Source organism: Euphorbia lathyris, chromosome 2 (assembly GCF_963576675.1).
Source record: "Euphorbia lathyris chromosome 2, ddEupLath1.1, whole genome shotgun sequence".
Classification (NCBI taxonomy): domain Eukaryota; kingdom Viridiplantae; phylum Streptophyta; class Magnoliopsida; order Malpighiales; family Euphorbiaceae; genus Euphorbia; species Euphorbia lathyris.
Window position 1 is genome coordinate 116,216,253 of NC_088911.1, and position 13,362 is coordinate 116,229,614.

The 13,362-nt window shown below is 34.8% G+C and overlaps 1 protein-coding gene across 4 annotated transcripts; it reads right to left on the reverse strand.

The window, feature by feature from the left end:
* Positions 1–354: 354 nt before the first annotated feature.
* On the reverse strand, positions 355–12,495 carry LOC136219601 (uncharacterized). 4 transcript variants are annotated; one of them, XR_010684202.1, is made up of 9 exons: positions 12,311–12,495; positions 11,976–12,091; positions 8,808–8,877; positions 7,872–8,110; positions 6,306–6,422; positions 4,967–5,018; positions 3,759–4,351; positions 2,457–2,518; positions 355–1,647 (listed from the first exon to the last, which is right to left on the reverse strand). XR_010684202.1 is itself a non-coding variant. In XM_066007064.1 (8 exons), exons 2-7 carry the CDS (start codon positions 12,066–12,068, stop codon positions 3,774–3,776), a joined length of 1,149 nt encoding a protein of 382 aa, XP_065863136.1. In that variant the 5' UTR covers positions 12,069–12,091; positions 12,311–12,495; the 3' UTR covers positions 356–1,647; positions 3,759–3,773. The 4 variants fall into 4 exon arrangements, 2 of the variants coding, with proteins under 2 accessions (XP_065863136.1, XP_065863135.1); XR_010684203.1 differs by lacking the exon at positions 355–1,647 and adding an exon at positions 1,745–2,111; XM_066007064.1 differs by lacking the exon at positions 2,457–2,518 and having other exon boundaries at positions 356–1,647.
* Between the last annotated feature and the right edge of the window lie 867 nt (positions 12,496–13,362).

Consider the following 13,362-nt stretch of genomic DNA (forward strand, 5'->3'; position numbering starts at 1 on the left):
AATGCATATAAAATAAAAAGTGACAGGAAGTAACAATAAAATGTACAAAAATATAAAATTGCAATATTGAAAAAGGTAATTACAAATCAATTGCAGGTAGGGTTAATTGAGTTTTAACAGGTTGAAACTTGACTCGAAAGCTCATAAACATGTTCGATTATAATGTTCATAAATACGTTCATGAGCAAATTTTGTTCGTTTTTTAATAATAATATTTCTATAAAGGGGAAATGTAAAACAAAGTAGTTTTGTAGATTTCAAAACTACGTATTTTTACGTTAAAGAAATTTCAAATCAATATAATTAATAAACATATTTTTTCTCAATTCGAGACATCTTTTAGGTAAATCATCTCCCAATTAAGCTTTCTACATACGCTAGAACTCGAACTTAGCTTAAGCGACTTGAGGCTCATGAACTGAATTAACGAGCTGGTTGTAAGCGAAGTTCATGAACTGAATTAACGAGTTGATTGCGAGCAAAGCTCGTGAATAATCCCGTTAATAAGCTCACGAACAGCTCACAAACAAAATGTTGAGCTCGACAATTTTCTAATAAGCCTACCATGAGCAAGCTAAAATTCGACTCGGTTCGATTACAACCCTAATTGCAAGTGACAAAGCAATTAAAATTAGGAAGATAGAGAAAACAAGCAATTGAAATACAAAAAACATATCACAATAACTGATTGCTATATAGTTTCTTATTCTGTATACCATTTGAAGCCTGCAAGTTTTGGTTACAATCAAAATACTCTATACGAACTGAAGCCCGATTCCACCAGGTTCATGCTTCTTGGTACCCGATTCCTCCTCCATTTTAGCTCCCTACTCCTCCTTCGATAACAACAACCAAATCAACTAAAGGAAATTGCTGCCGAAGTAAATGGTTGCTTTAGACCCAAATGTGAAGACTAGAGCACAATTTTATATATATATATAGAGAGAGAGAGAGAGAGGCTGTAGAGGAGTAATATGTTGTCGTGCTGCAACAGAGTTCATATTTGTTATTCTTGAAGCAGTGTTTTTTTTCGTTGCTGCTTTTTGTCAGTTGTTTGCTAAGTCTAAAGAGTAAATGAAATATAATATTTTGGGATACATTGCTCTTTTTGTCCACTGGAGGACATAATATCAGCTGAACAATGTATGCCAAAATATGAACAATGTATGGCAAAATACGATATTATATTTTATTTACTCTATAATACGTATCACTTGATATATTATGCAAACAACTGCCAAAAGCGGGAAAAAGAAACACAGTGCTTCAAGTCTAACAAATATGAACTCTGTTTTAACACGATATCATATTACTCCTCTACAGTATATATATATATATATATATACACACACACACACACACTACAGCAATCAAATTTCTCATATTGTAATTACAAAAGAAGGAAAAGAGTTATGTTTTACTTTTTACATTTGGATCTAAAGCAATTAAAAGAAATCGGGTACCAAGAAGCAAGAACAATCATCAACCCAATGGAATTGTGCTTCAATTGATATAAAGTATTTTGATTGTATTCAAAGCCTACATGTTTCATATTATCTTCTTTGTGATATATAGGGAAACATTGCTTGATTTCTCAATCTTCCCTATTTTAATTGCTTCATCAGCTGCAATTGACCTGTAGTTAATCTGCAAAATTATAAAGCTGCTATTTACAGTTCTGAATTACATCAGGCCTAGAAAGTTTATAAGCACCAAGAAGCAATCTTCAGGAAAATTCTCAAAAGAAAATGCAAATTTCAGCTGTACAATGCATTAACCATATGGAATTTGTAAACTTCAGCTTCTCAGTCGCTAGTTCCTACTATAGCTCTTGTTCTTGCTAGCAGCCAATGGATGATGCTCCTACTGAGCATGGTGCAAAAAAATTCAAATACTCGGATTCGAATGTGATTGATGCACAAATAATGAAAAATGCATCCGTTCTCAAGAAATATATCCAATCCATACACATATGCATTTTCATTTTTCAGTGAATCATGCTCGCATCAATCAAGCTCTAGTCAGCGCATCTTCAATCTTCCAAACACAAGACAGTGACCAAACAGTTCGAAGCTTAGAGATCAATATTATATATTGTGTTGCCGATGACACTGAGAAGTAAAATGAGGAAGAAAACAGCATAATCAGTATCGGCTGCTCATCATCCTACAGATTCAATCTAACAATCAAATGAAAAGATATCGAACATCAACAGATACAACATGCCCTGCTGTAGCAACAATCTAAAATCATAGCTAGGCACCAGAAACATAAACAACAGAATACAACTAACTATATTGGAACAATGAAATTTGTTTGACTAGCATCTTCAATACCAAAAAACAGTTCAAAATATTTATTTGAATGAATTCATTACAACATCACATACCCACAGGCACAGCCACATCAAGTTAAACATCCTTGACAATAAATAGGAGACTGAGAAGAGCACTCACAAGTGGAGTTAAAGGCACACAAGATGCTTGGCTAGGCTAGGCACAAAACACCTCCAGCAATTCTGCACTTGCAAGGCAGAACGTCTTCAAAGAGTTAAGGGCCTTTAGCTCCGTTGTGATGCATTTAAGAGAAGGGGCGAGGTGAAAAGGGTATTTTAGTGTGTGTGTATTGCTTACGCTCCATATATCAGCTATATTAGAAAGTTCAATTATTTTTGGAAGTCTGATAAGTTTTAGTAATTTAAGGAATTTTAAGAAATTTCAAGGTCCTCTTTAGTAAGTCTAACAATCTTTTAGGTTTTTATAACTCATTAATGTTAAAATTATTAAATTAAATTTCCAAATTTACAGCTAACATTATCAGAGAAGCAGATTTACAGCACCTCCTAAATCAAAACAGTAAACAAATCTACAAAACTAAGTAATTCTCTCTCAAAATTCATCTCTAACTCTTCACCATTGGTCACAAAGCCATGAACCACTAAGAGAATGACAAGTACTCGAACTAAAAAACATGTTTTGTTTTATTTTATTTTATTTTAATTTAAACCTTTTTTTCTACCATGCTATTTAACAACTCTAAGCCTACTGTGTTTTTTCTTCAACTTAATCTCTAATAACATTCTATACATCTCTCAGCATTCTGTTTTTTTCTTTCTGCAACTTAATCTCTATTAACATGCTATTTGGCTTGCTTACTTGTTTATGAGACAGACATTAGAGTTCTATTTCTAATACTAATATTTAGTATTTTACAAAAGATTGCACCTCAATTCAATTCGCTAAGGACATCACCTTTTCTGGCCTTGCACCTAACGCAATAGAAGGATGCATCCTCTTAGTTGAGCTAGGGCTTTTAAACTACATTGGCAGACCACAAGTACTTGAGTTTGTTTGAGCCGTATAGTTATTGAAGAAAATAAAGGAAACACAAGCTTAAGAGTCACTTAAGAGTGAAAAGGAAAAAAAGTTTATGCCCACAGAACTTTTAAGTTTAATGATCAGTAAAAACCAAATCTCTTGGTTATAGCAACCATGCCAATGAGTACTTTATGGACCAAAAATGAAACTGTATTTACCAACATGGAGCTTAAGATTTCCTGGCAAAGATGTCTGATTTGCTTAGAAAAAACAAGAACAAAGTTGCCAGATTTTTACTAGCAAAGCTCCAGCCCAATTACTGAAGCTAAACAAACACATTTAAATCAAATCTTCAGACTTAACTGAGGTATGGTGTGAGTCATTTTACCACTCCATAATCTATAATAACTTTACTAAGTGTCATCGATCACATGAACTAACCTTTTCAAAAAGCACTTATTTTTGCGAGGGTGCTTGGTGCTCCACAAACTTCCAAGAAGGCTGCCTTGAATTTGACAAAGGCATCCCAAACTGCAAGATATCCTTGATCCATTTAACTCGATTTGTCAGTTCCTCCAAATCCAATATCGCAGCTTCAATTGTATCAGAAGACATTGTATTTGTATAGATACTTTTTTCAGTTCTCATCTTCTCTGATGGATCATTGTCATGATGACCATCTGTTTCACCTCTAGTTTCTGTAATTTTGACTGATGCATCATTGTCATGATGACCATCTGTTTCACCTCTAGTTTCTGTAATTTTGACTGATGCATTTCCAACATGTAAACTAGAAACATTATCAGAGTAGTTAGTTTTATTAATGGCACTCTGTGTTGCATTCTGAATCTGATGCTTATCTATTTCCAGTGGTTCTTCCTCCACATATGGAGATCTACTCCAAGGCCGCTTTCCCATTTTTTCTGATATATCTGAAGGAAGTGAACAACTAGATGAAGTATTAGACAAAGCTGAAGCACCAAGGTCTTTGGTACCTTCATCAACAGATTGTAAAGTCAAGTTCATTACAGCCCCTGCAAAGACACAGATTCCTTGTTAAAAATAAGTCATGTTGGAATTAATTGCTAAGGAAAATGATGGGATGGATTTACAATAAGATTACCAAAAGAAATCAGATCAAGAACCATTTTTCTGTCGATAGCTTGGTATCCAATTAATCAAACATGTTAATAATAAAAATTTATCTGTAACTTAATATAAGGAAAAAAGTCACTTTCCATGCCATAACTAGAAAATGGGCTTGGATGTTTTTGCCACTTCTTCATAACTCCAACTTACACTCCAATATCATACATCTTAAAGCCACTTAAATAAATAAACAATGAAGAGAGCATTAGAAAAAAGTTCATATGTTTGAATGGCCATAATTTGTTCAAGGCTAAAGAACCAAATTCTTGGAGGTTAAACTTTAAATATGACCTTAGCGGTTAGAGACAAATTGGTTCTACACTTTTCCAGGTTTCAAACAGGTCTGGCAATATTAGACTAGATGGCCATGTCACATAAAACCGAACAACATATACACATACTGCACTGCAATATCTGAAATGTGCATCAAAGAATGCAAGAATTCAATATGCATGTGTTTTCTCAGACAATGAGCTGGTATATGCCAACAGGCGTCTTACCTTGATTACCAAGGTTGACCAAACGAGCACACAAACTAAGATCCTCTCTCCCCTGTAAGCAGGACATCATAAAAAGCAAATTAGTTCGACAAAAGCAATGAGGCAGTCATACACAGATATAATGCAGCTCATTGTCCAAGAAAACACATGCATATTGAATTAAAGAGAAGGGGTATTCATAAGAACATGCACCAGAATAGAAAATGAAGCATAACGTCAATCACCGCAAAATATTGAAATTAGTGCTAACAGTATCATGAAAATAAAGTAAAAGATGACAAATAAATGAGCATATTTAATGAAATAGGCATTTGGTTACAATCCATCCCAGAACAGGGTAATGAGAAAATCCCCTGCTTCAAATATAAATGTCAAGAAATTATTTGTTTGAATCCTTTGCATGATATGGTTCACAAAACATCTCTAGCTTCAAATCACAACAGTACAGAACTGTGATGGCACATTGGCACTCATCATCTCCTACCAAGTAAAAATTGCAAAGAAACTCTAACCTAAATAAAGACAACATCAGATGTTCAAACTCTAAGAAAAAAGCAAGAGCAAACAATGAGTTGCCCCAACCCCAACAACAACAACAAAGCCTTAGTCCCGAAATGATTCGGGGTCGGCTAACATGAACCATCATAAAAAACCGTGCACCCTCATCCAAGTTTGCTTAGGTCTTCCCCTGCCCCTCACCACTACATCCATTTGCCACTCTTCAGTCCTCCTAACCGGCGCATCAAGCACTCTTCATCTTACATGGCCAAACCACCTTAGTCGGTTTTCCCTCATTTTATTCTCAATAGATGTAACCCCTACTTTTGTCCTAATTATTTCATTACTCACCCCATCCTTTCTCGTATGACCACACATCCATCTCAACATACGCATCTCCGCCACCGACATCTTATGAATGTGACAGTGTTTCACTGCCCAACACTTCGTACCATATAACAATGCTGGTCTGATTGCCGTGCGGTAGAATTTTCCCTTCAATCTATTAGACATGCTGGGGTCACAAAGGAAACCCGTAGCACTCTTCCACTTCCCCCAGCCAGATTTAATCCTATGAGCAACATCTCCATCCGTTTGGATAATAGATCCTAAATACCGGAAGCAATCCGAGGCCTGAACAACTCTCCCATCTAGGGTGATTGTCCCTGCCTCCCTACTCCTATCATCGCTAAACTTACAACCCCAAAAGAAAATAATTCATCTGTTGTGCAAGTCATAACATTCATTAATTCAGAAAATAATTACCATAATCTGATATGAATAATGAAAAAAGAAGAAGATAAGAATGGATTATGGAATTATATGGATTTAGGGGATGCACCGCAGGTTTAGGCAATGTCCAGCCATGCTCTGGAGACCAATTCAAAGAAGGTCGCAAGTCTTTGCTGAATACTTCATAAGACGATCCTTCACCATGAGGGGGTGGAAACAATTCCATCTATGAGAATAAACAAAATAGGAGAGCGAAGTAAGCAAAACACTTCATGAATAATTAACCACTGGAATAATACACAGTGTCAAGAAGATATGGAAACTTCACATTAGTTGACAATATAAGAATCTCTTGTCAGAATAATAATCCTCTTCTATGTTATCAAGGATTTGATAGAAATTCCAACAAGCAAGATACCAACAGAAAGAATTAACTGGATAATGAAGAATTCCCAAGTAGGATTCCTTTTTCATTCATTAAATATTTCAAGATGAATAAGAAAGAGTGACAAGACACAAAGGAAAGGAAGAAGCTAACAGCTACCCTTCTCCCGAGGTACTTTCAAGAGCCCAAAATAGACAAACAAACAATCCAATAAGATGCACGCCTAACAGACCTTCCACCTAATATTAGAACCAACACCTCTAGAGCCAAATCAGCTATCATCCACTTGTTCCTTCTTTAGCCCTCCTTGGATATACCCTTCATATCTTCACCCACAAGATAATTGGCCCAATAAGGCCACTATCATCATTTCTATCATGAAATCACAAGAATCTATATGATATTATGAAATAATCAAAGTGGATCCTTACCCTTGAAGCCGAATTAGATTTACCCATTTTCATATTGAAAGATGAGTTTAACTAAATTGGAAAGAAATGTTATTGGATATGGTAAAATCCCTACTGATGGTGAGACCAGCATTTATCAGAATTCATTGGCATTACCATCACATTCTTCAAATATCCTAATTTCACAAAAGCTTAGAAAACCAAGAAAAGGAAATATGTGTGGAAGAATCTTCCAAACAGCTTATTTACAGAGTAAGAATTTGGATTTGACCAAATAAATAAAGATAGAAAAGAAAACGCAACCCTTTCAAACCAAGAAAAGACCGTGAAATAGAGTAAAAGGGCAAGGCCAGTGCACAAGGCTCCCACTATATGGGGTCTATGGAGGGGTTAGGTCCAAATGTGCACAGCTTAAGCCCCAAAAGAATTGAAGAAGAAAAAAGCCAGAAGCAAACTTAGAAGTCAAGGTACCTGAGAAAAAGCAAAACCAATGAAAAAAAAAAGAATGAAAAGAATATTCTGCTGAAAAGCAAAGACAGGTGAAAAGGCAAATTCTGCATGAAATCCTCTCAATCTGCCAGTCCTTACAGTTAGAACATCCCAAAATATACTTGAAATATTTTGGAAGAACAACCTCCATAGTTATAGGTTCAACCGAAAACGAATAATACAACAACTTTAAATCTTAATTAGTAGAAAGATAGTCAGAGAATCACTGCAGGAATAAACTGTAACCAGAAAAAACTTGGAGAGAAACACTTCTGCAGATTTAGAATTATCATGTTAGATAATTTGGGATAGATGTATTGGAGACACTCATATTCGAGATTCCTTCATTACCAAGCAGTTGATATTACAATTCATACAACTAATATGTTACCTGAAACTTATCATTCCCCAACACTTCGGTCAGCTTTCCAGACCAATAGCAACCATCAGAAAACCAATCTACTAAGTCTCCCTCCCGCCAGGCATTATTCACGATAACTGCTACTTCTGAGATGCTACTAATATCTGGCACTTCACCTTCATTGTAAAAGGCAGGATACTGTGGGCGTATCATCAATTCCACATCCTTATTTTTCGCAGGCTTTTGATAAAGTTTAATCGGTCGCACTTCTGTAAACAAGATCACATTAATTGAAAACATAGTAATACCATGAAGGACACCCCAGGTTTCACATATTTATACACTATAGAAAATGCATATATTACTTTTGATAGGGGTTGCAATTCGTATTCGCAAGTTGTGACACTTTTTGGGTTATTGTTAAAAAACTGAACATGAACACGAAGCGATCAATTATTATTGTTAAAAAAACACAATATGGTTAGTGCATGAATAACAAGAGACGACTGCTTGACTATTTTACGGGTTATGATGAGTTGATATGTTTCGATTGAACTAAGGATGTGACTCACATGATCCATTTATGACACGGCTTAACCCATTGACACAATTCAAAATGGTCAAAAACATCATCAATAAGCTTGTTAGGATATAATAATTTGAAAGGGGCATAATAATAATTTTACTATTTTGGTGTCAATATTGTGAGTTGCAGGTCAACACAAAAAAACAGTCAGTCGTTGTGGGATCAAGCACAACATGACTAAACAACATTCAAGTCTTATAATTTCATATTGGATTCATGTCGTATTCGTAAATTATGTCTAATTTTGCTGCCTCTAACTTTTGACTGCCAATATTATTAATCTCTAAGAAAATACCATGAATACATAATCCAGAAAAGGGACAGATAACTCTTAATGCACAAAAATAGCTTGAACTGAGTAGCAAAGAGAGGTAACTTACTTTCATCGGGAAAGTCATAGTAGTCGACAGAAAGTGAGATGGGATGGTTTTTCCCACGAACCTTCTTAATCTGATGGAAACCATTAAATTTGGAGTCATTGAAGTCCAAAACAAAAATAGATGGCAATTGAAGAAATAACTAACCCTCAATCTTAAACAAATTCTAGCTTTCAAAATACACAAGCAAATGGAGGGGGGTAGGGATCTGTAAAAAAAAGGGCACATGCAAATATCCATAACTTGCAATATAAATCATTGGCCCAAATGCACAAATATGCTCCATTCAGATCCACTTTAGGTAATACAAGGAGCAGAGTTAAAAATATGGAAGTAGCAAATCCTCTTGCCGACAACCTTGGTTTACAAGCAATCTTTGGAACAATTTGTTCCCTAACGATGACTGTAAAACAGCCATATGCTGAAGGAGTATTCAGTCAACTATTTCTATGAGATCTCTGCAGTGTTCTAAAAATCGGCCCAAGCGGCCGCCTAGGCAGCGATTTTTAGAACACCGTCCCGATTTCCTCAAGTCAGTCGGCATAAGTCGGTTTACCGATTTTTGGTCGTCCAGGCGGACCTAGGCAGCCCTAGGTGGTCCTTTTTTAAAAATTGGTGGTCATTTAATTTTATGTCAATTTTTTCAATTTTAAATAAATTACATAGTATAATTCATATTTTAATTGTGCTTATATGATAATTCATTTATTAAAAATTACAAAAATATAAATCCAATTAATCCCCGATTAATCCTAGGGGGCTAGTGCCTATCGTTTTTTACAACCTTGGATCTGCCTTGGAACAAGGCTTTGGAAAAAGATTATAAAGCACAAGGGGGTTGTGTTACATCCATCACCTCTTCAAAATAGGTGAAGAATTCTCTATTTGTTCTTGACATGATCATGAGAAAGTAAAATCCTCATTAAAATTAGAACAAAATAGCATATATATGTGTAATGAAAGCAACGGATAATTACTTGAAAACATGGTGCTAAAAGGGTACTTACAAATGGTCATTCTAAACTAATTAAGACAAATTGAACTGGGCTCATTAACCTTAAAAGGATCGAAGAAAGAATTAATTAACCAAACAATTCAAAAATATTAAATAGTTGGCTAACATTTACAGTTTGATACATAGTTATTAAAGGCGCAAGGGGGTCATGGAGCCTTGGCGCAATGAGCGCCTGAGTGACAAAAGGCGCACTAAAAGAATAAAATTATACAGAACCACCATAAATGATAATATTTAAAATATAAGAAATTGTAAACTTTAAATTAAAATGCAATAACACGAAATCATGTCAATATTCTTAATCATAAATTCCAACATGCAATAAACCCTGCATTCTAAAGTTAAAGTGTTCAACTAAATAGTAAATCCTAAGTTGACTACACGCTACTCCTTATCAAAAGTCTCCAACTTCAAGTTTTGCCCTTGTTTGCTTCTTTTTCTCTAGTATTTTAATGTTGTTGTGTGCTTCTTCTTTCCCTTTGTTTCCCATTATGCATCTTTCTCTCTCCCTCTCTCTTTTTTCTGCGATTGTTCAATTTGAAAGTTTGTCTGCTTTCATGTTGTTTTTGTTTATTCTTTGACACTAGATGTGTCTAATCCACCGGTAGAGATTGAACATGTGGGTAAATAATATAAAGCACAAAAAGAATAACATGTGACACAAAAGGCGTGCCATGGCTCGTCTCTCATAACCCTATCCAAGCGCACCTTGGCATAGCCCAAGCAACATCGTCCGCATTAGGGGGTGCTAAGGCGTATGGCCTTGAGCCTTGTGCCCCTCGCGCCATGGCGTCGCCATTAACAACTATGGTTTGATAACCTTAACTATTCCCAATTGAAAATAATCCAGACTCAACCAAACCAATAGTAACCCATCTAATCAACGCCGAATACAATGATGGACTCTAAGCTAGCTAGTAATTGGAAGTAATATTTCCTTTTCCATCCTCTAATTCTGATATGAAGTAGCCTATTGCGCGATGGAATAGGGATCTAGTAAGCTGGTTAAGTTGGTTTTTTAGTACATTCTTAACCCTTTGCACTTTATAAATACATGTTGCTCTTACATTGAACCTTCGTATTTTGAAATAAAAAATCATTTGGACATCTATGTCACATGGAAACAGAAACGGACACCAAGAAATGATGTTTGTAAAAAAATATAGGAAACAGAAACATGGGGAAAACGTGCAAAAAAAAAAAAGTCCAAGGGTATATTTATAAATTTTAAAATTACAAGGATGTATGATTAATTTTTTATACATAAAGTATATTTAGAAAAAAAAGGTACATATAAGTCACGTAATGGAGGGAAAAAAGGTATTTTCCATTTTGAAAGCTTATAGAAGATGATCTAGAATATATTAGTGATTTACTGAAACTGTGATTAGCATTGATCTACTTATGGAAACACATTATATTAACGAGCTTCAATTTTTTTTAAATTACTGAAGCTTGACCCAAAACGTTTTCTACAAGTTTTTGAGAATTTTAATTTCCTAACCTTTCCCGAAATGTGAAAGGCTTTAAAATCAAAGTTTCCATGAACATACTGGGACACTGATTACATAGGGTAAACTATTAGCATTTAGTTGTGGTTGAGCTTTAACAATTTGCTTCTCATGAAAATTGGATTTGAAGCAATTCGTGTGCACCAAAAATTAGTAGTTGGTATTGTCAATTGGCTCCAATAAAAAACCTGGCAGAAAAACTGATTCTGAATTCAATTCAAATGAACTATTTGAAAGAAAATGTGATATTGAGGCTTTTCCATATTTCTTTGATCTACACTTAACTTTCATTCAGTTTTATTTTTTAGTGAGAGATCCCTACAAGAACTCCAATGGAATTTTCAGAAAATATCCAAATGCACTACTTTTAATTTTAGGATAGATAGTTCCAAACTCTCTAAGATTGACCAGATACACTAATATAACTGGAACTACCCTTTCCCAGCTCAATAATGTTTTTTTCCTTTGTAACTCTCCGCAAATAATAGGGAAGAATATTATAATAGGCAGAACCAAAATATTTAACAAATTAATTAGGTTAAACATCATGCAGCCACATTCTCACATGAAAAGCCTATTAAAATTTGTGTTCGAATTCAAGTTAGTTTTACAATAATTAGCGACACAGTTAACATTGGTGAATACCTTGCAACGAAACCATGCACCACGATAACCACCAACGAAAGATCGTGCCTCTGCAAGTTGACCTACTTTGAGGGAGAATGTTTCCTTATCCATGATACTCCATCAACTATGAATACCTGCACGAGTGGAATTTAGGGGGGAATTTAGGGGGGGTGAGGGTGTTAAATAGCTCTATCTAATCCATACAACAATGACCTAATCATAATTTCAATTTCGACCACAGCCGCGTTTGAAAATTGAGGCAAACAAACTCATCAATATAGAATTCGAATAATTATAATAAAAAACTTATAACTAACAGAGCGAACATCATTCAATTGTAAGAAACCGCTTACTTTATGCGATACACGACCTAAATCGTTCGCGTACTGGAACGATGGAATTGGCTTCACGAATCCAAAGCTAGGGTCCCAAACTCTAATCCAATGCTAGAAGGAAAGAAAACGCTGAAGCATGAGCTTTCTCAGGCTTAGGCAAGAACCGCCTATTGAAGACGAACAAAAATGCAGAGTGGCGAACAGAGTGTCCAAGGGAGAAATAATGACTATTGGGCTTTTGAACATGGTCTTAAAACGGCCCGTAATCTGACCCTTGGGACAGCATCGAAAATTTGGTTCGAATACATGAATATCATAATTAATTAGGTATAAAATTACAACTAAATCATATTACTAAACTAGTCATATTATCAAATTTAATTTTTAATATGTCATTATTTTCTATATATTGTGATTTTACATTATAATTTAAAAATTCTAGACTCCAATTCATAAATCATAAATCTTAGAAAATACATTCTTTTTATTTTTTTAAGAAAATGCTTGTAATTTCATTAGATAATAAATAAAGAAATACAACAAGCAAAATGTAAGGAATAAAACCTCACATGATTACAGACTTAAACAAATACAATATTCATTAAGGGATTAAAATGACTACAAAGAGCAAAAAGAACTCATAAAAGGCACAAAAAAACACAAAACTACAATATATTTATCGTTAATCCAAATCAGTAGAAAGACATCTGCAATCCAAACTTCATCCTTTAGACCATTCCGAATATTCGGATCTGAGTCCTTTTTTTATTGCAACCACATAGATTTATTGATCTACGGATAAGATAAATCATTTCCGCTCTTGCTAAATCCGAAAAAAGCATAAACGACAGAACAATAGAGAGCAGAAACAATCAGACGGATAAAGAGTTCTGATGAAATATATGAACATTGACTAAAAAAGCAATAAAAAAAATTACAGATATCTAACCCGGTGTGAGGAGGAAGAAGGAAGATCTTTCGTCCTCCTCAAAGTAGATCGACAAAATAGGAAGATTGATAGGAAAAAAGGAAAAGAGAAAGGAGGAATAAATGAGTTTTTTTTTGTCGGT